Source organism: Chenopodium quinoa, unplaced genomic scaffold, assembly GCF_001683475.1.
Source record: "Chenopodium quinoa cultivar QQ74 unplaced genomic scaffold, ASM168347v1, whole genome shotgun sequence".
Lineage (NCBI taxonomy): Eukaryota > Viridiplantae > Streptophyta > Magnoliopsida > Caryophyllales > Amaranthaceae > Chenopodium > Chenopodium quinoa.
Genome location: NW_018743292.1, coordinates 12324783 through 12351957, shown reverse-complemented (window position 1 = coordinate 12351957; position 27175 = coordinate 12324783). Strand labels below are relative to the sequence as shown.

Below are 27175 nucleotides of genomic sequence, written 5' to 3'. Positions count from 1 at the left end.
ACCATAATATTAAATTAAATTAAATTAAAAAAAAAAAAACTTTATACACTTTCAAATAAACCAACTCTTAAATGGTGAACAAAATGTTGTGAGGCAACCTTAGTGTTATGAAAGAATTAGAAACCCTATCGCTAACATTACGTTCCCTCTAGGTTTTCTACTTGGGAGAATTTTTCTTGGTTCCATCCAGAGTTTCTCAATTGGGAGGGTTTTCCTAGCCTCCATTGCCAGGTTTTTTTTTTTTTAATGCTTTCCTTTTCTCTTCTCCTTTTTCTCTCCATCTCAACCATCTCTTTTCCTCTTGGTCTCAGTTGTAAATTTTTGTAAAGGCTTCCACCGGTATTCTTACCAGTGGTAAACCTTAAAAACCTTTTAATTGCTTTCTATAAATATATCTTATCCTTGAGATGATGATTTTTCTTGTATTTATTTTCTTTTTCTGGTTGTATGGCGAGAATTGAAAATCTAAGTTTCATAATTTTCATAAGAATTCAGAGAGCACATGAGTATTTTCACTCGAACGACTACGTATTAGTAAGATGTCAAGCCGAATCAGAGCTAACTCACAGATTATATTGCTATGAAGTTTTTTATCAAGGCAATTATTAATCGAATCTATGATGTATTTAAGTTGTTATGTATTCGCGTTGGAATTCTTGAATTCTTATGAATCTGTAAGTGTCGTTTGACTATATTTTATTAATAAAATCCATTTTCTTCATATCAAAAAAAGAAACCCTACCGCTATTTCATATGTTAATTGGAGTTGCTAACCTAAGCCTAAACGCCCTGAAGCAAGCTAATCACATTAGCCCAACATGCAACAGGTAGAATTGAGTTGATGCAAGCTAGTCCAACTATAACAAAATTTATTGACTTAGGGTCAGCCAAGAAATGTAGCCTAAGGCTGTAAAACCAAAAGAGGAGTTATCACACCATGTTGGCCAGTGGTAGAAAATTGGGTGCTCACATATCCGTGCGACCAAACTTGAGACTCTAGTCCATATAAGCCACATGCACACATGCACTAGAGCTGGTGCTAATACGCACTGGAGCTGGTGCATAAACATGTATACCTTATACACGTTCATGTGGAACCTCTAGATATCTCGTGTCTGCAAAAGTTGCGAAGACTTGCATAGGTTCAGATCTGTTGGTTAATTTAACTTCTTTCTATTTGGGGGGACAGTACAATAAACTGAGGTGAAATTTAGACCAATATTCCCACTGGAGAACCTAAAATCTGAAGGCGGGCGCTTAAGCCTCAATTCAACCCAACACAAACTAAGCACTATTTGTGGCCATTAGATTAAAATTTAGGTATGTACTTATAACAAATACACCAAGCAATTCCAACTGTTCCTTTACACAAATTCTAGCCCTGTGACTATTTCTGTACAAGATGAACTAATTCCTAATTTAAGCTTTGTCAGAATACATATGGTAATCTCAAAATTATGATACATCCTATGACTAATCATAGGTCTTCATGCATCTTCAGGTTAGCTGCTGCTGAAGCAAGGCATTGAAATCAACTACACTTTGCAAGCAGATCCAGGAAACTCAGCCACCGGCATATCAAATCTGCTTCGACTGAGGATCAAAGAATCTGCTAGCTTGATTTGTTGATCATCATAAGTTGTGCACCAACCTTTGCTCTGTCTAATATCTTAAACCAAAACTATAGATTCCAAAAAAAATAAAAAAAAACGAAAGAAAACGGCATGCAAGAACTATGATGATTAAAAAAAAAATCATGAGGCTCCAGAAGTTCCAGGAACTCCAGCGCCACTATCCCTTAGTCCCTGCAAACACAAATGTAATGCCCTTTGGACATTATCGGCAACTAGCCTTAGCCTCCCTTGAGCAATATCTGCAGGTGAAGATCCAGGAACTTCTATGGCACGAGCCACCCTCTGTTTACATTTTTCCCATTCATCAACTCTCAACCAACAGGCACGACCTCCATGGCTTCCTTCCATACCAAGAAAGGAAACAGCCGTGTTATCTCCAAAGGAGTATCTTAACCTCACTGACACACAATATGGTAACCAAGCAGCACCACCAGCAGCATTAATGTGAGGTATGTGAGCTGGATCAAGAACAACAGTGAGAGCAAAATCAACTGAGTTGTTGGGCCGATCATAATGGATATTACTTTTAGTAGCAGATAAATTTCCTGAAATCCCATCCATATTCAAACCAGCATGGTTTTCAAGACACAATTCTATACGAGGTTTTTGAGCAGGTGCCACATCTCCACCTTGAGATTGGGACATAACTTTTTTCCATGTAATAAGTTTCAAAAACTCTCTTAAAACAGAGATTGGCAATGTAAGAAGGGTGATAAATGATGCTACACGTGATGCATCATATGGCTCTGATGCAACACGACGGCTGAAGTAGTCACATATCTCACTAATTTCAGATTGTGTTAGCTCCTCTTGGGCAGAAGCCGAGTTCTGCTGCTGCTGCTGTTGATGAGAGAAGCGCTTCACGCTCAAAACTTGCAGAAGAAGCTGAACTCTATGGACACTAACAGCAAACACATAACCCCTGTTGCATGCACATTCATAATAAGACAAAATCCAAGAATTCAAAAGGCTTAATTTTTTTTCCAAGAGCTAATGTGTACAAATTTTAGTATTTTAAAAAAACAAAAAACAAAAAAAAAAAAAGAGATTCCAGGGAAAAGTTAAACACACTCTTCCAAACCAAATACGAAGTAGTATTCATCAGAATTTTTGTTGTTGAACATTTTCATATATCTTATGCCAAAAGTGCAATAAAATAACAGACGCCAGGGTACCAATGATGATCAATACGCTCCACCAATTTCCAACTTTAGTTTTCCTATTTTCCTTCGAAATATATGATGAGAAAAAGGAGATTGTATAAAGTGGCTGATAGGGTGAAATCCACCAACAAAAAGGAAACCAAATTTATTTATAGTAAGCAAATAATGAGATACTAAAAAACTGAAGAGAAATTGGAAAAAAAAAAAAAAGCTTTTCTTTATCATTTAATTTGGCGATGACAACAGTACAAGTCATATCAAGGCAATTTAATCAAATTTGGGCTAAGTCACTACATACTGACATACAAAAATACTATGTACCAAATATACCTATTACCATACATTTCATAAATTGATTAAATCGTATACCATTCCATAACGTTCTTCAATTTAGCAATTCGCAGTCTCCGATGCAAACTTTGACCATTAAAATCTTCAATCATACATCAGTAAAGACTAAAAATTTGATAATTAGAAACTTTACATTGAAAAGTATTTCGTATTATCCCACAAGATTATGTTTTTTCTAATACCTAAACAACCAATTATAGTTAAAGTTTAACTTCAACCACATTCACTAAATATGAAGAACATGTGAAACAAGGGAATTACTACGCAATACATAGTTTAAAAGCTATCAGATAGTGACATGTTTTGACATGTCGTTATGGGATTTACTAAACGTGGCCCCAATTTCGTTTCCTATTTTAAATAGACAAATTATTTACTGAAAGGATCCTTAAAACTTCCTAACATCTTATTTACATTCCATGATTAAATATATACAAGTATATAATAAAAGAACAAACAGGAGAAATGTTATATTTGATCTCTAAATTCATTTTCAATTGCACCTACTTCACATCAGTTAAAGTTTGCCGACATGTATTCAAGTACTCCCTCCGTTTCTTATTGATTGTCCTATTTGGAATCTAGGGAGATTCCAACGCAAACGAAATTGAGGATACAATATACTTCAAAACATAGTCATGTGGGATCTTGTTAAATTCGTCATAGGGGAAGGCTATCGTGAGAACCCCTCTTATATGTGAGAACTCTTTCATATGTGAGAACACTCTCATGTTCTAAATTTGTACTCGTATGTTCTAAATTATTACTCACATATTCTAAATCTTAAGTTATTTGTTCTAAATTTAACTTATATGATCTAAAAATTGTGTTCTAAGATTTTTATTCATATGTTTTATATTTTAAATCATATGTTCTAAATTTTACTCATATGTTCTAAATTTTAAATAAGGTGTTTTAAATATTTACTCTTATGTTCTAAATTTTAAACCAGTTGTTCTAAAATTTTACTCACATGTTCTAAATCTTAAATCAAATGTTCTATATTTTTACTCACATGTTCTAAATCTTAAATCATGTATTTAAAATTTTATCACAAGTTCTAAATTTAAAATCAGATGTTCTAAATTATTACTTACTTAGATGTTCTATAGTTTTATTCATATGTTCTAAATTTTAGATCGGTTCTCATATAAGTATGAGTTCACACATATGGATCTATTCTCACCGAATCCCTCCCCTATATAGCTTGAGATATTTCAATTACAACATAACGTAATTGTGCATATTCCAAATAGAACAATCAATTAAAAACAAAGGGAGTAAAACAATTTTATATGGAGAAACTAATTAAGTATGGATGCGAGAGAAACTGTGAACATCTTACCCCACAAAAAAGCGCAAGGCTGGCTGCTCTTGATCCAAATTCAACAAAGCCCCTTCATTTTCTTTTAATATTGAACCAAGGATCTCCTTTAAAAGATCAGGTAACTGTGCAAAGAGCCACAAAACCCCCAGATATTTCAAAATTCCTCTTAGAACCTTTTTAAGAGCAACAAGTGGAACCCAACCACCACCATATCCACCATCATCGCCTAAGCCAATAATAGCAGTATTCAGTTCTCCTCTAACATGAGCAGCGCCACCTGAAACAGGATATCTCCGTAAAGAAAATCCTGGACCAGCTGCAGGCATGTTTGAAGGTGCGGTAAGAGAATTTCCAGCACGATTCATAGCAGAAACTTGGTTTCCTGGCCTAGAAAGCCCAGAAGTACTTGGTGGATTAACTCTGCTTCCATTCACAGAAGTTAGTGGCGGACTTAAACCTGAAGTTAGATTGCTGGAATTTGAAAGTCCAACAGTCTGTTGTCCACCAACAAAATTTGGTTCCAAACCATTCAATTCCTGAGCAACATGTTCCATAATGAAAGGTCTGAACTGAGGGCAGGGCAATGATCCTCCAACAGAAGGGCCCCCCTTTGGTGGAGTGGCAGGTTGAAGCCAGACCTGGTCTCCTGCAAAGCATCGCATATCAACAGCAAAATGTTTCCGGTATATTATTCTTATCCAATAAGGTCCCCGTAGCACAACAGAAACATCAATAGGCAACAATGAGCTGGGAACAATGCCTGAACCACCCCTGCCAGCAGCAGCCAACATGACACCTGCATGATTTCCAAGAGCAACAGCAGCTGCTGCTGCAGATGCAACAGAATTTCCTGCAGAACCAGCAATTCCCTGACCACCCACACTGGGTGACAGGCTACTAGGAGGAGCTCCTAGAGCTGAAGCATAAGTCCCTAGTCTAGATGAAGCCGACACAGTAGAGCCAACTCCCTGAATAATGGCAGCTTGACCAGCTCGAGCAGGTCTTGTTGCTGCAGCAAGTGCGTGTAAAGGTCCAGCAGTGAGGCGAATGCAATCCAACAAGGATGCTACTTCACCTCCATTTATAAAATCCTCAAGAAACTGCATAAATCAAATTATACACATTATTTCAAATTCTTCAGATGCAAGAAAATCTAATAAATATACTTAAATAACTCCTTGTAGGTGTGCCACCAGAGACACTATCCACCAGAATTTGATTAAAAGAACCACACCATTATTCTCTCTCTCTTCCCCAGGCTGACACCAATTAATTCAGACTGTCACCCATACGGCTCCCCAATCCATGTGTGTACCGCACTGCTTATCCAACTTCATACAGGTATAAGTTTATAATATACTCCCTCCGTCCACCTATTTTTTTTCCCCATAGGTGTATGTTCACATTATTAATTTTTGGTTGAGTAAAGTTGATGAGAGAGAATAATGGTGGGTCCAAAATATTGTTTGGGAGAGATCATTGTGGTGTCCCTATAACTATATATGGTATGGAGCAGAAAAAAGGGACACCCCAAAAGGAAAGTGAAGCAAAAATTAAGGGATGGAGAGAGTAACTTTAAAATAAAGACTCAATAAAATTATTTCTTGCAATTTTAACAAATTTCTCCTAGCTTACGTCAAATATAACATCTACCTTAAGTAGAGCATATATCATCTAGAAAATGCATCAAACTTCAATCCATCCTTCTTATACATTAAATCAGAACTGTTCAGACCATGTTTATAATGTAAGTGATGCAACTTTGATTCAGTAAACTTCATTTTATGAAATCTGAATTTGAACATGCGAATCTCCATCGCAATTAAAAGCCCTTTTTTTTCAAATAAATCCCACTACATCATTCCAGGTGGAATTTAGTGGAAATAAAAATCTTCCTTGAAAGTTTTTCCTCCCATTTTTATTTAACTGCACAATTTGTTAATTCACACCTACCAATTACATAAATTTGGACATTTGTATCTTTAGCTATCTTTTAGTAAAATTTTAAAACTGCCAGAAGACTGCCATACCCGTGCATCACAGTACTTCAACAATCTATAGTCTGAACTGCAAATTCTATTATGATATTACTACTTTCTAACAAATCATTCATTAAAGTGTTTAAGAGAGCTTGATGACACTATATGAGCTCAACTTAAGGTGTTTGCTGAGTTTTGACCAAGTCAAACTCAGTTATAGCAAATTGTCTAAATTCATTATCATCCCCTTCAACACCCAAGAGCAAAATGTAGAAACTTCAAATAAAAAAAATAAAAGAAAAGAATACTTGAAACTTCAGAAAATTTCAACAAAATCAACGCAGAAAAAAAAGGAATATATCTTAACAAAGTAAGCCTAGATTTAAAAATGAGAAGTTGATAACTTTAAAATGTTACTTCAACAAGTCAAGACAAAAAAGGCCAGAGCAGAAGAAGAAATCACAAACACAAGGAATAAATATTCCTACCTTGGTATGAGGCCAAAGCTGATCTGGTGAAACATGCATTGTGCATCCTTCTCTACCAGATTCCCACTCAACAACAAAACGAGCCAGGACCCCAGAACCAAAACTAAACCAGAGACTCAAGAGCCCAACTGCTTCGATTCTAAATGCCCTCCTCATCTGTTCAGAGAACTTGTCCACTCCATCAATAGAACCCTTAGCTCCAACTACTGATTTGCAATCAGAATTAACTCCTTCCTCTAGCTTCTCTTCTGTCTTAACGCCTAGCAGTTTTCTCATTCCAAGTGCAAACATTCTTGCATTGGAGAGCCGATGAACGTCTGCTACAAGCTTCTTAATGCTATCCACTTCAACGGAATGGTAGATAAGAACAACTCCTTCAGAATCATAACGGATATGAGAGTCTACATCAGATGTATTAGCTATGCGAACACCACTTCCCCACGGTGTATTACTGCTTCCTTTCTGAAGCTCCCACAGGTCTCGAAAATGTTGATCATTAATCTTCACATCCCAACACAAGCTTCCTGGTTTTCCAAGACGCAAGCAGATGTGTGGCCATGAACCTCCTCTAGCAGATGGTAGCTTAAACCAAATGTTCATAGTTGCATTTCTAAGACCTATTTCTTCAACATATGGAATGTCTAGAGCCTCCATCTGACTAGTTAGCATGGCATGCTTGATACAAAGAGAGCAATGCCTAACCACGTGGAGCAGTGCTGATACATATACACCTGAAGGTGCATTTCCCTTGTTTGCTTCAGCTAAGAGATCACCATAAGTGTATCCTTCAGGATTACAAATTGTATTCGATGGGATATCAGAGTTAACTGAATGCTGGTCATTCAATAATTTTCTCCGCTTAGAAACTCCATCAACAAGACCCCGAAGTGATGGTAACAAATTCAGCATATCTGAAACTTTCCTTTTTCTAGAATCCTTATCATGTTCAGAAGCAGTTCTGCAACCTGCATCTGTACATGTTGATCTAACTTCGTATTAACATTAATCTAGCCAAAAAAAAAAAAAAAAGATATAACACAACTCTAAACAAAAACAAACAAGAGAATAATGGTAGATAATCTTACATACGGGAGTAGCAGCCCATAATTTAAGTGCAATTCCATTAGCATCAGACGCTGATGCACGGGCGCCAGCGGATTGTAGAGACGAAATTCGCAATGATCTACTAGAGATTACATCTTGTGATTTTCCATTAACAGACCTCAAGTGATCTTCTTCCATTGACCTAAAAGAACTAACTTCCACTGATTGCGGTGACCTAAGAGAAGCAAGGTCCTGCTCGGACTTGGAAACTGAAAGTTTCTGTGTTGCTCTATTCCTCTGTTGAGCAAAAGGGAGTGAACTAACAGAAGTTGACTGACTTAATCCTTTGACATTGGCTGCTGAATATAAAGAACCAGTACAGTGGGGTGAAAATTTGATAACAGGATTGATCTGTGACATTTGGGCATTTTCCTCCTGTGTTGATGAACCAATTCCAACTCTAGAAGAGGGGAGATTCAAAGGTACAGAGCCCAAATGAGAAGCAGCAGGTGTACTAATTGATGAGGAAACATTAGGAACAGAATGAGGAGCAGACGTTCCTTTCTCAAGCTCAAAGATTTCATCGACGATAGAGGAAAAACTTGATGGCGGCAGACAAAGAGTAACTGGCATCAACCCCTCGTGACTATAATTAGACACCAGACCAAAATTAGAAGGCTGATTGGGGCTTCCAGCTCCCACTTTACTTAAATCAAGAATGCTCAAATTCAATTCATCTTCAAGCATCTGCATCTGACCTACATCAATTTTTTTAACACGCCCAACAACAAGGTTGTTCGACTTACCAGGTTGTTCTGGCTGTGTTTCAACCAATTCAAAGACAATTTTAAAATCCTTATCCAATTGCATAAGCAAAAAGTATGCACTGCCACAGTCAGGAAATCCCATCAACAAAAAGCTTGCACCAATTAAGATATCTTTTGGAACCTTCACTGAACAGAAACCATTTTCATACACCTGCAACAGCAAAAGGTGCAATCTATGAATTCAAACAAAAACAGATCCACCACAATTACAGAAGAATGAAGATTGCATAACCCCATGGAGTTCTAAATCAAAAGTCACTTGTTACCAAAAAGGCAAAAAGGACACAAATGACCCTTACTGGTACTAAATAGTGTGTTGTTGGTAAACATGACTACCAAGACAAATGTCTAATGGTACCAATTCAGCCCATCTTCTAATTGATAAAGACAACTTTAGTGCCAACAGCATACTTATTGGTACCACTCAAGGTGGCTTATGTCCAAAATGGACAAAAGCCACTTTTGATTTAGACAAACTCGCATAATCCCTATTATTAAACCTCAAAAAAGAGATTTCCACAAAAAATCAAATGCACACAACGATAGTACTATACAAACTCATTTCTAACATGCATATGAAGAACCAAAACAATAAAGATCTTCAATCAACATCACTAAATTTTTAACTTCTTATCTAGCACATCAGAACACACATTCCAAATTCTAGGTTAAAGATTCTGCCAAACTAAAATCACAACCAAAAAAGAAAATTTTTCTTTCATACAGGTAAAACATCTCTTTTATTGAGGTAATTGTCTCCTAATTGTGAGAGCTATAGGGTTTACAAGTTGGCCGTTAATTGATAGACTCACTGAATCTACTTCCAGGCAGACTTAGAGCCCTCTAGCTACGAATCTATGCCCTGGTCTAGCTCAGAAGCATCTATCCAATATAAAATGATTAAACTGCCATTTGGATTGGAGAATAAAAATCAAGGTATCCTTCGGTGATAAGGAAATACAAGTATATTATAAGGTCAGCAAGCAGTTGTCACACACACCCCAAAAGAAAATTATCTTACAGTCAATTTTAAGATTGAATTTTAAGGAATAAAAAGCTCATTATACATCAGCAAAAATCCTTACATAAGATATAGTCCACTCAATTCACAAATCTAACTGCACATAATAAAATAAAAATAAAATAAATAAAAAATAAAAAAAAAAACAATTACCTCAAGGCCCAAGAACTTGCCAATCGATGCAAACAAGTGAAGAATGGATTTGCTCCGCAAATTAATAAAAATTTCAGCAGCACTCAGAGATCCCTGGTTCAAAGAATCTTCGGAATCTGACAATACTGACGGAGTTATGATATTTCTGGACGACTGTAGCTGATAACGTCCATTCCTGCCAAGAAGCAACGAAATGGTTCCATTCAAAGAAGCAGTTAGAAGATTACAAAAACAACAAACTTCAACTTAAAAAAGGATCACACAAAAGTAGTATTCTAAGATAAATTGAACCAAACCAAAAAAAACAACCATCTTGCAACAAGTCCAACATCCCAACTTCCCAAGTACTGTCTCATAATTGAACAATAAAGTTCAAAAAAATTCACAGAAATTTCATTCGTAATTGAACCATCCACTAACTCTACAAATTCAAAACTTTCTAACAAACTACTCACAAATGTCTAATTTAATTCATTTTCGTGGTTTTATGTTATTTCTCCCTTACTTTTGCATCTTAATTTCCAATCCTTTTCAGGAAAATTAAAAAGTTGGAGAATAAAAGGGTTTAAATATTAATTTTCACTTTATTTTCCAACCCTTATTAAGGAAATAAAAAGTGGGGTTGGAAACAAATTAGGTAATTAGAGATCTAGCGAAATAAAAAGGGATGATGTATAAATGGAAAGTTTAAAATGGGAAAAATAAATTTTAAAAAACACAAAAAATGAATTAAAATTTGGCATTTTGCGGAGTTTGCTGGAAATAAATAGATTTTTTTGGTCGAAATGTCGCCTAAATTAATTTTTTTTTTAAAACAAAATTGCGACCGCAGTCTCTTTTTTTTTTTTTTTTTTTTTACCACACTGTCGCAAGAGTTCAATTTTGTTTAATCTACCAGATAAAGCAACACCAACATGGTTAAAAGGATGGAAACTAGAAGCTAAAAAAGGGAAATTCCATTTTAGTAACATAATCTGTAATCTTAATAAAAGAGAGAGATAGGGAGAATACCTTATGTTTATTCCAAGAATAAAAAATGATGAACCGTAAGCACGCACATATAGTACTTCTTGTCCATCAGATTCCCTTGCAACAGACACTGCATCTTTCTACAAAACAATAATCAATCACTAAGTAAAGTCTGTGACCATAACATGTCATTTAACTTCCAAAGGAACAAAGAATCATAACCATGGACCTCAGTGGACAAGAAACCACTCAAATCATACAACCCAAAGTATTACACCAAACAGCATAATAAAATAGAAACACTTGAGACAGGACTCTAAAGCTATTATACCAACCCAAAAAAAAAAAAAAAAAAAAAAATACTAACAGATAAAGCACAAGCAGAAAATAAATCAGTGTCAGTTTGGTGTGTTTAAAGGTACTAAAGCAAAAAAAGGGTCTGTAGGGAAAGCAATTAATATTCAAGAAAGAGAGCTTGAATCACCATATTTAAAAGGGAAATAAATCATTTCCTCCTATCATGTTAAGTAAGCATAAAGAATCATACTATCAAACCCTAATCCCCTCCCCATCCCAAAAAATCTTACAACCCTTTCAGTGCCTCCTTCCTTCTCCTCCTACAGATAGACATGCTATACCATCTTCTGTCTCCTCCCAGCAAAAACCAAGTACTCATCCTCCTCCATGACCAATGCTCAGCATTGTCCTTTGCTATTAGACCACCATCCTCTTCTTCACTTCCTCTCACCACCACTCAACAAACCACTCACTTTGCGATTTAGAATTAAGCCATCCTCCCCTCCTACAATAGGTTGCATCTGACCATTACATGGTCTGATTGGACCATCAAAGCTCTTAACAAAGTGTCATACTTTTCTATCATTGACAAGAAATTTGAAGTCAAAGGGTATGTGAATCTATAGCTGTGGTGACCAGGATATTCCTGTTTAAGGCCAATTTAAGGGAGGTAGTTGGTAAGGATGTATGTATAAGGATATAGAGAGTGATGAATGGATGGCAGCAAATTGTGAGCAGGTGGCTATGAGGGTGATCTCAATGGTAGTGATATGTAAAGACCTTGTGGAAGCAGCCAAGAGATGGAAGCGGGAAAGGATTGATGGTGGCAGAGCATGGCGTCACTTGATGGATTGTAAAGGTGATAGCTGAAGATGGGTGGTGTAGTATAGCTTTCATTATAAAGCCTAAGAGATGAATAAAAAGCCTAGGGGGATGAGAGAAATCAGGAAGCCCTGGTTTGGGGTGAACCTATCAAATGAGATATACTGAAACACTCAAAAAGAAAGTGTTTTTCCATCTATTAATACCTCTTACAAAATACCCCCTAACCATACTAAGCACCACAAATCAAGAAAAGGTATGAACATACAATTCTTAACATGCTCCAAGTTCCATAGGAGCCTAAGGCTCAAATAATTGGTCACTAAAGCTTCAAGTTGAAAACTATCATTATATAGGAAGCATAAGACAATAACAAAAGCTTCACCATTAATCAACAACAAATACACTCTTTTTTGGAGTCCGGGAAAGGAGTAGGGGCAGAAACAAAAGTCAGAGCAAAATCTCATTTACATTCATACAAACCATTCTTTGTACAGGATATCATAAAAGAAGTTATCCTCGTAATTGATTCAACTCAATTTCAGGACATGATTCAGCCCAAGATTACCCTGTAGGACGGATTTTTGAAGAATGTAAGTTTTACAAAGATTAAACCAAAAGAGAATTAATTATTGATAGTCTTCATTAAAGAATAATAATAAATAATCTAGTGTCCAGGAAAATAACAGATCACAATCAATCCAGCAAGTCATTTCATTGAAGTCGGCTACACAGATTAATAAATATGCTTGAAAGCTGTATCCAAAGCACTTTTGCAATGGGGAATGGCACATTTGTGCAACTGAGTAACAGACTGGGAGGATGAAGGGTCAAGTGACCCAGCCTTGGGAGAATTGAGATTTTCAGTTAAAAGAATAGAACCTACAGCCCTCAATTATCTTTTTCCCAATCACTCTCCTTGTCTCCTCTCTACATTGAAAAACTTGTCCAGAGGAATCAAAAGCCAACCTATAAGTGTTGTAGTCAGATCTTCCACCTCTAATTCATGTGAAACAATATTGATATGATATTTCTTTTCCCCATAATTTCAAATTGCCTTGAATATATTGAAGCAAACTCATTAAGTGAGCTTCAACCCAAGATTATAGAGGGCCCAATGGTTTCCTAGGTCAGCACATGAAGATTGACCCTCCAAGTTTTTTTTCCTTTGATCAAACATCACCCGCCTATGCCCAACTTATAACCCACCCCAACCTGACACTATTGGGCCCTGTTCTCCTCAACTTAAAAAAAAAAAAAAAAAATAATCAGCATATATAAGTTTGGTAGAAAAGTAAGTTAAGTTCAGCAAAAATAAGTTTTAATTAGTAGAAAGCAGTAACTTCAAAGAACAACACAGTAAAGAACTAAAAACAATAAGTTTTAATCTGTTAAAATAATATAAGTTCAACAAAAATACTTTTAGTTCAATAAAAATGATTTTAGTTCAGCCGTAAATATCAAGAACAGGGCCTTAGAGCCTGAGCCTAAAATAAATAAAGTAGGGGCTTCAAGGTCCTTACCAAGGCCCCTTCCAATTGAACTGGTATATTGTCATCATACATTGTAAACACTACCAACACACCCAGTAAAGAGATAAAACTGATAAAAAAAATTTTACTAACCTTCTTATGGTCCACACCAATTTCATCCATGATACCCTGAAGGAGAACATCACCAGCACCTCGAAATATTTGACCATTCTTAGTAAGCTCTTTATTAATTTCAAGTAAACGTGTATATCTGTTGCATCGTATAGCTTTAAGCAACAACTCTTCCACGTCAATGCAGCTCTGATCTAGATAAAACTCAGCCTCCTTGCCTGTTGATGGATCTATAACAAATGTACTATGTATACATTTGATCTGCAGATCAGGACCAGGTTCAATCTTGATGAATGGGCATACTCCACCATCAGACGTACCAGAGTTCTTATCTAAATCCAACCAATAAACAATCTTCACCCCTGGAGTGCGTTGACCAGATGTCTCATATTCTCCATCTTGACTTATTTGTGTGGCTGAAGCACTCCCTCCTTGCGTTGTGCTACCATCAGAGATAAGTTCAAACTTAATTGCATCTTTCCATCTTCCCTGACGAAGAGCATGGACCTGTCTTATAACAGTATCCATGATCAGCGCCACACAAAACTCATGCAGAACTGAGTACAATATCATAAATGGATTTTGTTGTTCATCTGCTGCAGCCATTCTTCGCTCTAAATCATCCCCGAGAGCAAATCGTCTCAACTCTTCAAGTTTTATGGCCCCATTTCTCTCACCAACAAGAAGCTCCATATGTAATATCCTCCATAAATTCAAGTGACCTCTGTAACCAAGAGTAACTAGCACCTGAAATTCCCCATCTACACGTAAAAGTGCTGTACCGTCTGAAACTTTAACCTCAGATATCTCCTTTGGAAGTGAAGTCTCAACCAATTTCGACCGCACAAGAATGTCTAGCTTTTTTAAAGCTGGCTTTTGTTGGATCTCGTTCAAGGAACTTTGCATGCCCACATCTTCTATACATTTAGGCAAACGCTCATAAGATCCAGTAAGAAGGACTTCAATTGCTGATGGCACATCATATATAGGTGCACGTGCTTGCTGGAGCCCTTCATGCATAAAAAATAGTGAATCCGCTGTCTGTGAGAAACATGTGTCATGGCTAGATAAAGTGGACGCAAGTTGTTGACAATATTGTATCAACGGAACCTAAAGAATGAAGCAAACAGGATTGGACGTTAGTGATGATATTAATTAATATAAGCAAGTAAAGCAACCAAAAAAATAATTAATACTCCGTAATAAAAACAGAGCTTTTATATATGTCTTATTTCCTACTCTGTCATTTTTTTAAAGTTCCATATTGACCTTTGCACTATGACATTTCTTGCTTTAACTATATTTTTCTGCTACTATACGTATATAAACAACTATTACTATGTAAAAAATAAGTTGATTAGTCACAAAATATAATTAAATAATTACAACAATATAACATTATTGGTCAAAGTTGTGCATACTCCCTCTGTTATTTTTTCATCTTTCTACTACTTACTTTTCATACATTCCTACTTACTACTTACTGTTCATATTAATGAATTAGTAAGTGGAAAGTGAGTCCCTTTTTTACTTTTTAGGTAACAGAGAGAAAGTTGTTTTATTTTGCAATGAAAGAGAAAGTTGTTTAGAAACATTGGTATTACTATATGGTTTTAGTGGGAAAAGGAATGATAAAAGTGAAAATTTTCTGTACCATAAAAGGAATAAAGCAAAGTAGGAAGATAAAAAAAAAATTTAAAAAATATCTTAATGGTAAATTTAAAAAAAATTATACATGAAGGGAGTATGAAAGTCAAAAGTAAAATAAATTTTTATTAAAAAAAAAAAAAAAAAAAAAAAAAACAGAAGGAAGCAACATCAGTTTAAATTAAAGGTACAAACAAGTGACTAATACTTTAAAATCTTAATGATGATAAGGAAGACAAAAACAAAAACAAAAACGTAGACATTCAAACTCAAATATTGAATTGGATCTGAGCTTGAAAGATTCAGATCATTAACAATACAGCATCCAATAACAGTTGCCATGAATTCACAATTCCAGTCAAAACCAGGCTTTTTATAAAATACCCTAATAAAACCTATAGGCATTACACAATTTCATAAAAGCTTCTATAAGGACAGAGCTAAGTCCAAAATTGTTTTACAACTTGGCGTAAATTCTTCTGCTATCTTAGAAAAAGGTGCTGATTGTAAGAGAATGGCTACTTGACACGTCAATGCAACTCATATTTCAGGTTTCTTTCCAGCTTTGGATCATTAAATCCTATTTTGATTTTATATATGCCTCATAAAAGCATGATAACCTCAGCTATCTTGTTCAAGTTTTTTTTTATAAAATAAAAATAATAATAATAATTAAAAGGAAGGGGGAAAAAAAAACTCCCATTATGCTGAGATTTAGCCCACTGGAGTACTTCAGCTCTCTTACCCATTACATCAATATCCCCTTGTCTTCAGCTAATCTCATTATTAACAATATTAAAAACAAAATAACAAAATGTTGCCTCTCCAATGTAATACGGAGTATGGTACTATCCTTCCAGAAAACATGTGACATTGTACCACACTCTCAAGGTCAGGACTTCAATTTCAAATTTTCAAGAGACATGTTATTTGTAAAATTGAATCTTGCAATTTTACTTTCTAAAACTATGTTCAGCACATTGAAATCCATTCGAAATTACCAAATGCAACCTAGATGATAATCATCAAACAAGCCAAAATGATCCAAGCTTTCTCAAATCATTTCATCCATGTATGTAACAGGATGAGGATGGTATACGCCTATACATAGCAGGAAAATATTGGTACTTTTGACACTTGAAAAGCAATCTCATATTTGCCAACCATCTACAAAACCCGAAAAAGAACCAAACTCTCTCAAATCACTAAATTTCTAAATCAAACTAACATTCAGCTCCCCAACAATTAAGCAACCCTAATATAGATTAAAGCAGCATTGCAACTCAATCCCATAACAATTTCAAAATTCAACTAACATTCGAGTCACAAGCAACAGTCTAAACCCCAGAAAATCGCCTCCACTCCATAATCTTGGAATCAACAACAAAAAACAAAAAAACTAACCTGCTGACACCACTTAGCCAGAACATTAAGACGCAACTTTACAATGTAGAAAACATTAATGAGTACTTTCAAAACGTTGGAAATAAATCTCATATTCGCTGCCCATGTACCAAAACCCATAAATAAATAAAATAAAATAAAAAAACCCGAACTTTCTCAAATCACTAAATTTCAAAATTAAACTAAGATTCATTCAACTCCCCAACAATAAATTCACCCTAATATAAATTAAAGCAGCATTACATTTCAATCCCATATCAATTCCAAAATTCAACTAACATTCGAGTCCCGAGCAACAGTCTAAAACCCAAAAATCCACTTCTAGTCTTCTACTCTACAATCTTGAAATCAAATTTATAAGAAACTAACCATTTGACACCACTTAGCAAGGACATTAAGATGCAACATTACATTTAGAAAAACATTGGAAATAAATCTCATATTCATTACCCATCTACCAAAATCCGAAAAAATACCGAACTTTCTCAAATAACTAAATTCCAAAATCAAACTAACATCCAACTCCCCAACAATTAACTCACCCTAATATAGATTACAGCAGTATTGAAATCTAGTCCCATATCAATTCCAAAATTTAACCAACATTCGAGTCGCGAGCAACAGTCTAAACCCAGAAATTCACCTCTACTCCACAATCTTGAAATCAAATTGATCAAAATAAACAACAAAAGAGTAACAAAAAAAAAAAAAAAAAACAAACAAACAAACTAACCTGTTGACACCACTTAGCCAGAACATTAAGCCGCAACATACGCTGCTGAGTCTTGACAATAAACTTAAGAAGATTAATCTTCTTCTCAGAATCAGACATATCAGACGACTTAGATTTCTCAACCAATTCCTTAAGAGAAATAAACGATTCTTCCGCCGCACGGCTCACCAGTGTCGAAAACTCCACCGTCTGTTGCCCTAATTCCGCCATTATTACCCCCAAATTTGACAATCTTATCCTTGGATTCAAGTGAATGAATCTAACTCTGCATTACGAAGAAAGTAGCGTGGGAAGTGGATTGAATGAGTAAATTAGGGTTTCGGAATTGGGGAAATTGAATTGGGGAAAATGAAGGAGAATTGAAGAGAGAGAAAAAATGGAAAGTGGAGAAGTAGCGCGAAGGTGAGTTTCTCTCTCCACCTCTCTCTCAAGTCTGAGTCACCGCCGTTGTGATCTTGAAATTGGCTGAAGCGTGTAACGGGGATGAGAGAGAGAGAGAGAGAGAGAGGAGGCTGAGAAATTAGACTTACCGTTTGAGAGGTAGATTTTTTTTTTTTTTTTTGACAGAATAGTTGTGTAAATATTATACGTATATGCTAAGTTGAATTACCAAATTATTACTTGATTTATATTAAAAAAGAAATTAAAAAAAAAAAAGACTGATTAAATGGGTTGTTGATTATATTACTGAAATAATTGTTACAGATTGCTGACATTATTGGGATACATCCCTGGGATTCTTTTTGCTATTTGGTTCATCACCAAGACGAAATGATCACTCACTCCCTTGTATGTAAGTGTGATTCAATCTTCCCATCTTTACAACTTTATTTTCTTAATTTCCTTTCTAAATAAAATCACTTTTATGCATTTATGTATGATAATATTCCGTACTTCGTTATAGATGTTACTTTGTAGTAATATACCAGAGTACTTCTAATAATTTTTCATCTAAAGATATGTTACGATAATAACCAACAACATCGATATATGTGGGTTTTTTTTTTTTTTTTGAATAAAGATATATGTGGGGTTATTATTTGAGAAAAGCATACTCCGTATTAATTTAGTTAAATACCATACTCTGTAAAAAATTATACTATATTCTTCATTCTTATCAAATGTTCTCCCAATAATGAAATTTTTTTTTCCTTTTTTTATAAATTCTCCCAATATGATCAATATTATGCTATTAATCCTGGCTTTTAACAAGGACTTACATAGAGAAAACTAGATCAGGTTGCACGTAATAAAGATTACAGCTAATATACAAGCATATAAAGATTACTCGCTCGTAAGTCATAACTAAACATGCTAGACGGAGGTAGTGGGATAAGCCCAAAGTCTCAAGTGCACAAGGGCGGATTCACATTGAGATTATTGAACGAACCCACCGTTTTTTTTTTTTTTTTTTTTTTTTTAATTTATAATTTTATTTTTGAGCAGGTAAGAGGTAAGACGTGGAAAAGGACCCTCGATCTCAGCTCATTGGTGATGAAGATATTGCTGAAAGTCGTAATTTAGTTTGATTGGTTAATCATTGTCAATATATATGTACGTATCAATTACATCCACCTTGTTTGATTTCCAATTTAGTGTGAAAAGTATGTTTTTGTATTTGTAATGTACTTTACTTCTTATGAAACCTAAGTGTATGATTGTATGTATTTTTTGGTGTATATTAACCAATAATGTTGCTTATAAGTTGTGCCTAGACTGCCTACTATTAATGTTTAATAATCATTTTTTATGATTCAAGTCTAAGAGACTAACATATCGACCTACCAGTGACTTCTTACGTTACGCATAAACTTGCATACAACGGACGTCTATCATTCAATTTGTTAACATGTATTTAGCCATTAAACGGCTCATCGTGAATTGGGGAATAAGCATCGTGATCAATCGTATGATGCGCAACATATCATATCATAATAATAAGAAAAAATATGTAAATGTTTTGCATTATATTCCACTAGGTAGCTTTTGCAAGATTCTACAGCTTGTACACGAGCCCAGGCATCTTGTTGCACCATGTACGCACCGGCCCAGTTGTAGCATTTATGCACCTCTTTCCAGTTGTTTTTATAAGATTTCACGTTATACAACTTCAAAATTTAACTCCAAAAGTCCATGCATTATCGATTATGTTACGTGCATCTACAATACATATTACTACGGAGTATTTCGAATCTCACGAGATCATGTATTAGTATGTTTTTTTCTATGTACTATGTCAATGAATACTCGTGAAAAAACCTTTATTGTTTTTAGATGAATCGATATATTTCATAGTAGTCCATACAATATATTGTGAGTTGAAACATATAGAAATGGACTAATGGAGGTAGTAGATGATTCGTGGACACATAACTACATGAACCTTGCCTTTTTGTTATTAGCCTAATAATATTTAAAATTCAACAACCATATTAATGTGAATAATATTGTGACTTTGGGGAAGGAGATTGTCCTAATAATTGTACCAAATTTTTTTTTTGAAGAATAAAATTGTACCAATTTTAGTTAGAGAAGAAAAATAAAATGTCAATCCTAGGTATTATTATGCTAACCATTGACATAAACCAAAAAAATCACTCTCCATCTTAACTAGCAACATGTCTATTTAGTATTTACACTCGTCAAAAATGTTAGGGGGAAGCTTCGAACTTGGAGCTAGAAAATGATCTCTATATTACATCCAAAACCAACTCATCTATAATACAACTAACATAAGTTAATGCAACATTTACTTCCTCTGTTCTTTTTTATTTTTTAATTCTCCATAATTAAAAATTATAAAAGTTTTATATTATGATAGTACTTATTGAGATGAATACAAAAAGATCCCACATGAATATATTTTTCCTTAAATATTATTCACATAAGACGGTCAAATAAGGGTAATGAATAGTATAAAAGTCAAAGCGGGTCATGTAAAAAAGAACGGAGGAAGTATTAGATAACTAAAACCAAGGGGGAGGCCAAGGCCCACCCCAGCCCCCCTTGGTTCCACCCCTAGTATACACTAGACCCTAGTGTAGGTACCATAACCTACACCCCCTACAAAACGCAGCGTTTTGCGTTTTTCCCCTACCCCCACAAACTACAGTAACTACCCCCACTAACCACAGTAAAAAAAAAAACTATCCATATCAAATTATTCTCTCTCTAAAAACCATCTTCTTCATTTTTGTAGAATTTCTCTCTCATCAACACCGTCGAATCGGAACGAAATTCTCTTCAAATTATTGCAAAATTGCTTCAAAACACTTCATAATTACTTCAAATGTCTGATATTCGAGATGAAATTAAACAATCGCAGCAGCATTTTGATAAAGAGTAAGTAATTTTGTTCATTTGATTACGATTTTAGTACAATTTTTGTATGAAGCATAATTTTGGTTCTTTTCCTTGTGATTGTAGAGTGATTTTGCAAAAAAAACGCTTTAGAGAAGAACATGGAAGATAAAACTGGAAAATCAGAGCAAAATGTTACCAAAGAGTAAGTAATTTTGTTCATATTCTTGCGATGACAATTATAGTGCGATTTTATGTGTGAAACCTAATTTTTGTTCAATTTTTTGCAATTGTAGTATGATTTTGGAGAAAAATACTTCACAGACGAGTAATTTGTTGAAAATTTCTGAAGAAATGTATGAACCCTAACTTTTGTAAAACCTAATTTTTGTTAAAATTTTTTGCGATTGTAGTAATTGTTCTAAGATTTTACTGAAAATAACTAAAACATTAACAATTTATTAAATAAAACAGAGACGATGATGATGATGTACCTCTTCAGTCAAGAGTAGACAAATTGAAAAAAAACCGCCAAAATGATCCAATTGTAGATCCGGAACTTTTAAAAGATATTGACAAGTCAATTGGTACGGATTTAACAATGTCTCCACTACCAAGGTAATTAGTCATTTACAGAATATATTATGTTCATGTCTAATATGCTAGTTGTATTTGATAAAATTGGTTTTATCTTTGTTTAATATGTTATTTGTATATGATCATATTTGATACTCATAATGTTCATTTATAGATATAGTTATGATCATATATTTATATTTGTTCATATGAGTATTTATTGAGATTTAAAAACAAAAGTACATTTCATTGAAACATCATTGTATATGATCATATTTGATACTCATAATGTTCATTTATAGATATAATTATGATCATATATGTATATTTGTTCATTTGAGTAGTCATTGAGATTTAAATAACAAATATACATTTCATTAAATCATCATGCACATATATAAATATGATAATAATCATTTCAGTGATATGCATTCAAACTAATGTCATGTAATTAATTTATAATGTAGTGATGTGCCATTTAGAGTGATACACTTGCTTCAATTTAGAGATGGGAAATCTGAACCATTAACTCTAAAGAAGGTTATACAACAAAATGAATATGGTAATAGTTATGAAAGATACACTTTAAACAAGTAAGTTTATATGTATAAAATAATTGTTTTTACATTCAATTATTGTACATTGTATATATATACCAAACTTATTAGGTAATTCTTAAAATTTTAGTGAAAAAAAAAAGGTTCGAGTGAAATTTGTTATGTCAAAATCAAGACCACCAGAGACAAATCAAACAATAAGGTATAAAAGCTTTATACAAAATAACTAATTATCTTCTTCATTGTATAAATTAGTTCATACTTTAATATCATATTATATAAAATAATTCTGTTTTTTTTAAGTGAACAAAGTGAGAACATTCCTGCTACTAATGCAACAACTAAGAGTGTGTCTGCTACACATAACACAACTGACAAAGAGAGCAGGGATGAAAGGTATACTAATGATCAATTTTATATAAACAAATGTTCATTTTTATAACAGTATATTTTATGTACAATTTATGTGCATTTTTTATTTAAAGTATTTCTTAATATTGATTTCAGCAAGCAAGAAGAAGTTCAACCAAAAGTGCAAAGCAATCCAGTAAAGAATAGTCTTGGCCAAAAGTAAGAAAACTTAAATGTTCAATTTAGATAGACTATATGTTCATTTGAAAATCAGTACAAAAAAGTTTGCTCATGGCCAATAGTAATATAAGTTATATGTTCATTTTTTTATTTACTAATCAAAATTGTAAATTCAAACATATTTTTAATGAAATATCAGAAAACCCAAAGATGATTCAAGAATAACAACATTAAAGGACAAGATGCAAGAAATACATTTAGACATAGAGAGAAACCCAAAGTATGTTTAAATTTAAATAATTGAATTAATTTAATCAATTAATGAATATATTTCAAAGTTAATATCATACATTTACAGAAAGTACAAAGAATCGACAATCAGAATTATGAGAAATCTCAAAAGAATGGAAAAGGCAAGCAAGGAAATCAGGAAAGGTAAATGATCATATTTATTGAATATTTTTGTTTAATAGTCATAAATATCAATTTTAACAATACTATTACTTTTGAAGGTGAAGCAAAAAAGAAAGAAAAAGGGCCAATAGAAGAGAAAACTGTGGAAAAAGGTAAAAATTTTAAAATGTACATTTTTATTACAAAAAATGTTCATATTGGAAAAGCATAATATTAAATATTCAATAAGATTAAAAAAATTAAATTTTAACTAAATAAATTTTAATAGAAGTACAAGAAGGAAAAAAAGGGACTGAAAAAGAGAAAAGCCCTAAAGACAAAACTGTGGAAGATGTCTTTCCAAAGACAACAAATGTAGAAGGTAAAAATTTATAAATGTACATTTTTATTACATAAAATGTTCATATTGGATCTACATAATATTGAATGTTCAATAAGATTAAAAAAATATATAAATATTAACTAATTAAATTTTCATAGAAGGACAAGAGGGAAAAAAAGAGCCTGAAAAGGAGAAAATCCCTAAAGAGAAAACAGTGGAAGATGAGTCTACAAAGACAACAGATCCGAAAGGTAAATAGTGGAAAATGTACATATTCATTACCTGAAATGTTCATTTATATTGTATATAGTAAACTTTTGTCATCCAATTTAATAATGTTTATTTAATCTTTTATATTTGATCATTTCATATGCAGCACAAATTGCACCTGATTTTGTTCAAATTGAGGATGAAACTTATCTTCTAGATCAAGATGATGATAAAGTTTCCACAAAACTTAGTGAGGAGACAGCTCCATCATCACAAAAAAGTGATCAGTCAACCAAAATGAAAACAAGATACAAAATGGTTGCAAGGAAAAACAAAAACAAAAGCCTTGTTGTTGTGCCAAGTGGTAGAATTACAAGGAGCCAAGGTAATCATAATACTTTTCTGTTACACAATAAATATTACACTTTCAAATATACTAACATAAATTTTTTTAAAAACAATAGATGTTCTGTTAGATGAATCTAAAAAGGGAAGCCTGAAGAAGGATGTTGAGCCTGCTAAAGAAACCGCAAAAATAGGACAGAAGAGAAGAATGTCTACAAGGAATTTTCCTATTCAAAAGGAAGCTGATGCACCACCTCCAGCACCTACTCCAATAAAAAAAATGGCAGGTGCTCCTGCTGAATATCCTCCAGACCAAGGCAAAAAGGGTAAATGTTCAATCTTAATGTATAGAATGATCATTTATGATGGTATATCATTAATGTTCAATTTCAATATATAGGTGGGAAAAAGAAAACTCTAGAAGTGAAGAAAACTTCTAAGGTTGCTGGCAAAAGAAAAGCAGGTATATAATGATATATTATAAATGTTCAATTTCTATATATAGAATGATCATTTGAGAAAACAATTTTGTTCATTTTATCATTTGCTTACTGTACATTTTCAATACTTAAACAAAATTATATATTTAATTTTCAGATGTCAGTCCTGCCAAGAGAAATGCTGGAAAGAGAAAAAAAATACAAGAAGTACCATCAGATGAACCCTCTCAAGATCCTGACAGTGATGATGATAGTGAAGAGTCAGTTTATAGAGCAGAAGAAGAGCCTGTCAGTGAGGATGATTATGAGGTGGAGGAAGAGGAGGAAGAGGAAGAAGTAAAGCCAAGGAAGAAACAGGCAAAGAAAGGGAATTCAGTGAAGGCAAAGGTTGAAAAGGAGGAGCAAAAGATGGTACTGTATGATGAAGGAAAGATTGAAGGTAGGAGAAAAAAGAAAATGAAAACTGAAATGGTTCAAGCAATAGAAACTGATGAAGTTGAGGAAATTCAGGAAGATGAATTTGAGGAAGAGAAATCTTCAAAGAGAGGAGGACATGTGAAGTTCATTGCATGGATAAAAAAGATGACACCTACCCAAAAACAACAAATTATTGATATAGGGTTAGGATCACTTCTTGACATTAGTTTACCTCAACTTGATCAAAAGTTCTGTAACTGGTTATTGGGAAGTTTTGAAGAAAATAGCCAGTATTTTGAACTACCAAAGAATGAAAAAATAGAAATTGAGGTAGAGGATGTTAGGGTAGTTTATGGCTTGCCTACAGGAGAAATTCCAATTGTTGAGCCAAAGTCTGATAAAATTAGTGAGGAGTATGCAGAATTTCTGAAGAAATGGAGAAAATCATGGTCAGGAAAAACTCCATCAGTGAGTCAGGTATGATCAGTTTTAAATGTTCATTTTAAATACATTAAATGATCAAAAGTATAAATGTTTTGTTCATTTTGTTTGCAGATTGTGAATGGATACATAAATGATAAATTCACCAACAACAGACCACCAAGTGAACATTTCATTACTAACTTTTTAGCAGTGGCTGTGAACTGCTTGATGAAATGTGTATCAAACAATCAATGCCATTTCAAATTTCTTTATTCTATGATGGACAAAGAAAACATAAAAAATTTGAACTGGTGTCAGTTTGTATATGACTCACTTATTAAATGTCATGTTGATTGGAGAAAGCAGCAAGGCAAGGGGTTCTACAAAGGCCCTCTTCAATTTCTGATGGTATATTCTTAGATACAAGATGTTCATTTAAATTTAAATAAATGCACTTTTTTTTATTGTTTATGTTCTGTTCCATGTTTTCTTTTTTCTTGTAGTTGTTCTATTTTGATAGAGTTCAGAGGTTAGACAAAAGGCCTCCAAGAACAATTCCTATCATATCTGCATGGAATAGAGACATGGTTCTTGAGAGGTTGAAGATTGAATTAGAATTGGGATTTGGGAGAGGGAAAATTCTACCAAGGATTGCTGCAGAAGTTGAAGAAAGTCCTAAGGTTATAAAATGATCACTTTTGTTAACATAAATGTTCATTTGTATAATCTGAAATGTTCAACTGCATAATTTTTAATATTCATTCATATAGGTTTTTATGGATGATTTTGTTTCCCTGGTAAAAACAACTTGTTCAAACCTGTCAAAGCTTTCTTCAAAATTGGTGAAGGCAAAGGATATCTTCCCTGGAAATGACTTGGTGAAAAAAGTTGATGAAGTTTTAGGAAAGGTGGTAGCTAGGGAACCATCAATTCTAAGCCAAGATGAAGAATTCTTTGGCAGTGAGGATTTCCTAAATGCACTTGCACAAGCTGAGAAGAATCTGATGCAAGGGTCTGAAAAGCAAACAACTGAGAAGCAAATGACTGGGAAGAAATTAACCAAAAAGGGAAAGGAAAAAGAACAAGAATATGACATCAGAAAAGCTTTCAGCTTGGGGTTGACTCCACCTTCTCCAGCCATTGGTAAATTCTAACTAAAAGAGACTATATATCCTAATTTTTATATGAAAAATTCTAAATTTGTGGTCTAAATTGTCCTAAACAGAAACAGGGCCCACCTTTTCAACACTTGGTGATATAATTGAACAACCAATAATTTCAACAAATGGTAATATGTTCATATATTTAATAATAATGTACATAAACTTAAGTAGAAATGTTCATTTCTAATTATTATGTGTAAATACTATTAACTTAGTGTATCTCCAAAATGATGATTTATAATACAGCTGGAGAAAAGGATGTGGGTAAAACTTCAGCAGCTTCAGAACAAAGAATTGAAGAATTTTCTAGAACTGGTATAATGTTCAATTAAAAAGTGTAAAATGTTCATTTACAAACAAGAAATATTCATTATTAATTGTATTATTTTGTTAGACGCAGCAACTGGTTCAAAACTTGATGCTGACACTAGGTCAGATAATGAAGGATTGCCTAGAACAGGTATAATGTTCAATTATAAATACTCAAATGTTCATTTACAAAGAAATTATATTATATCTAATTAAATTTTTTCTTAGATGCAGGATCTGGTTCAGTGGTTGATGCTGACCCTAGGTCAGATGGTGGTGAAAAAAGTGATGATCCAAAAAACACAGTTGGAGGTGGAAAACAAAACAAGGAAGATGTTTTTGAAAAAACAAAAAATGATGAAAAAGTGGAGGGGTAAAATCCTGAAGACATGTCTTACTATTAGGGTTATGTAATGGTGTAGGATAAAATATCTAGATGGAACAATTTAACTTATGTTACTATCGTGTTGTAACTTGAAACTGGTGTTTCTCAAACTATTGTATGTGTGAACATTATTTTGTTGAATATGTAATATGAATGTGTGGTTTATGTTAAATCAATAGGTTTATGTTAAATCAATATCTTTCATTTTATGAATTGAAAATGATTCAGGGTGTTACATAAGAAGCTTTTATTTTATTAATATGTACTGACATTGTTTCACTTTTCAGTGAAAACAAGAAGATTGTTGCTTCATCCTCAAA

At 33.7% G+C, this 27175-nt stretch overlaps 2 protein-coding genes across 2 annotated transcripts; one reads left to right on the top strand and one right to left on the bottom strand.

Annotated features, from left to right (window-relative positions):
- Window positions 1-1268: 1268 nt before the first annotated feature.
- On the bottom strand, window positions 1269-18019 carry LOC110737087 (mediator of RNA polymerase II transcription subunit 14-like). The gene is made up of 8 exons (XM_021917458.1): window positions 17464-18019; window positions 13701-14789; window positions 10999-11096; window positions 9988-10162; window positions 8028-8964; window positions 6943-7913; window positions 4494-5575; window positions 1269-2556 (listed from the first exon to the last, which is right to left on the bottom strand). Exons 1-8 carry the CDS (start codon window positions 17671-17673, stop codon window positions 1755-1757), a joined length of 5364 nt encoding a protein of 1787 aa, XP_021773150.1. The 5' UTR covers window positions 17674-18019; the 3' UTR covers window positions 1269-1754.
- Window positions 18020-20901: 2882 nt separating this feature from the next.
- On the top strand, window positions 20902-27095 carry LOC110735973. The gene is made up of 22 exons (XM_021916142.1): window positions 20902-20968; window positions 21060-21119; window positions 21238-21381; window positions 22200-22292; window positions 22404-22466; window positions 22627-22707; window positions 22786-22862; window positions 22940-22993; window positions 23110-23202; window positions 23322-23414; window positions 23540-23758; window positions 23838-24044; window positions 24119-24181; window positions 24316-25052; window positions 25131-25406; window positions 25502-25678; window positions 25769-26141; window positions 26224-26286; window positions 26408-26476; window positions 26562-26621; window positions 26705-26805; window positions 27084-27095. The coding sequence occupies exons 1-22, from the start codon at window positions 20925-20927 to the stop codon at window positions 27093-27095; spliced, it is 3159 nt and encodes a 1052-aa protein (XP_021771834.1). The 5' UTR covers window positions 20902-20924.
- The last annotated feature ends 80 nt before the right edge of the window (window positions 27096-27175 follow it).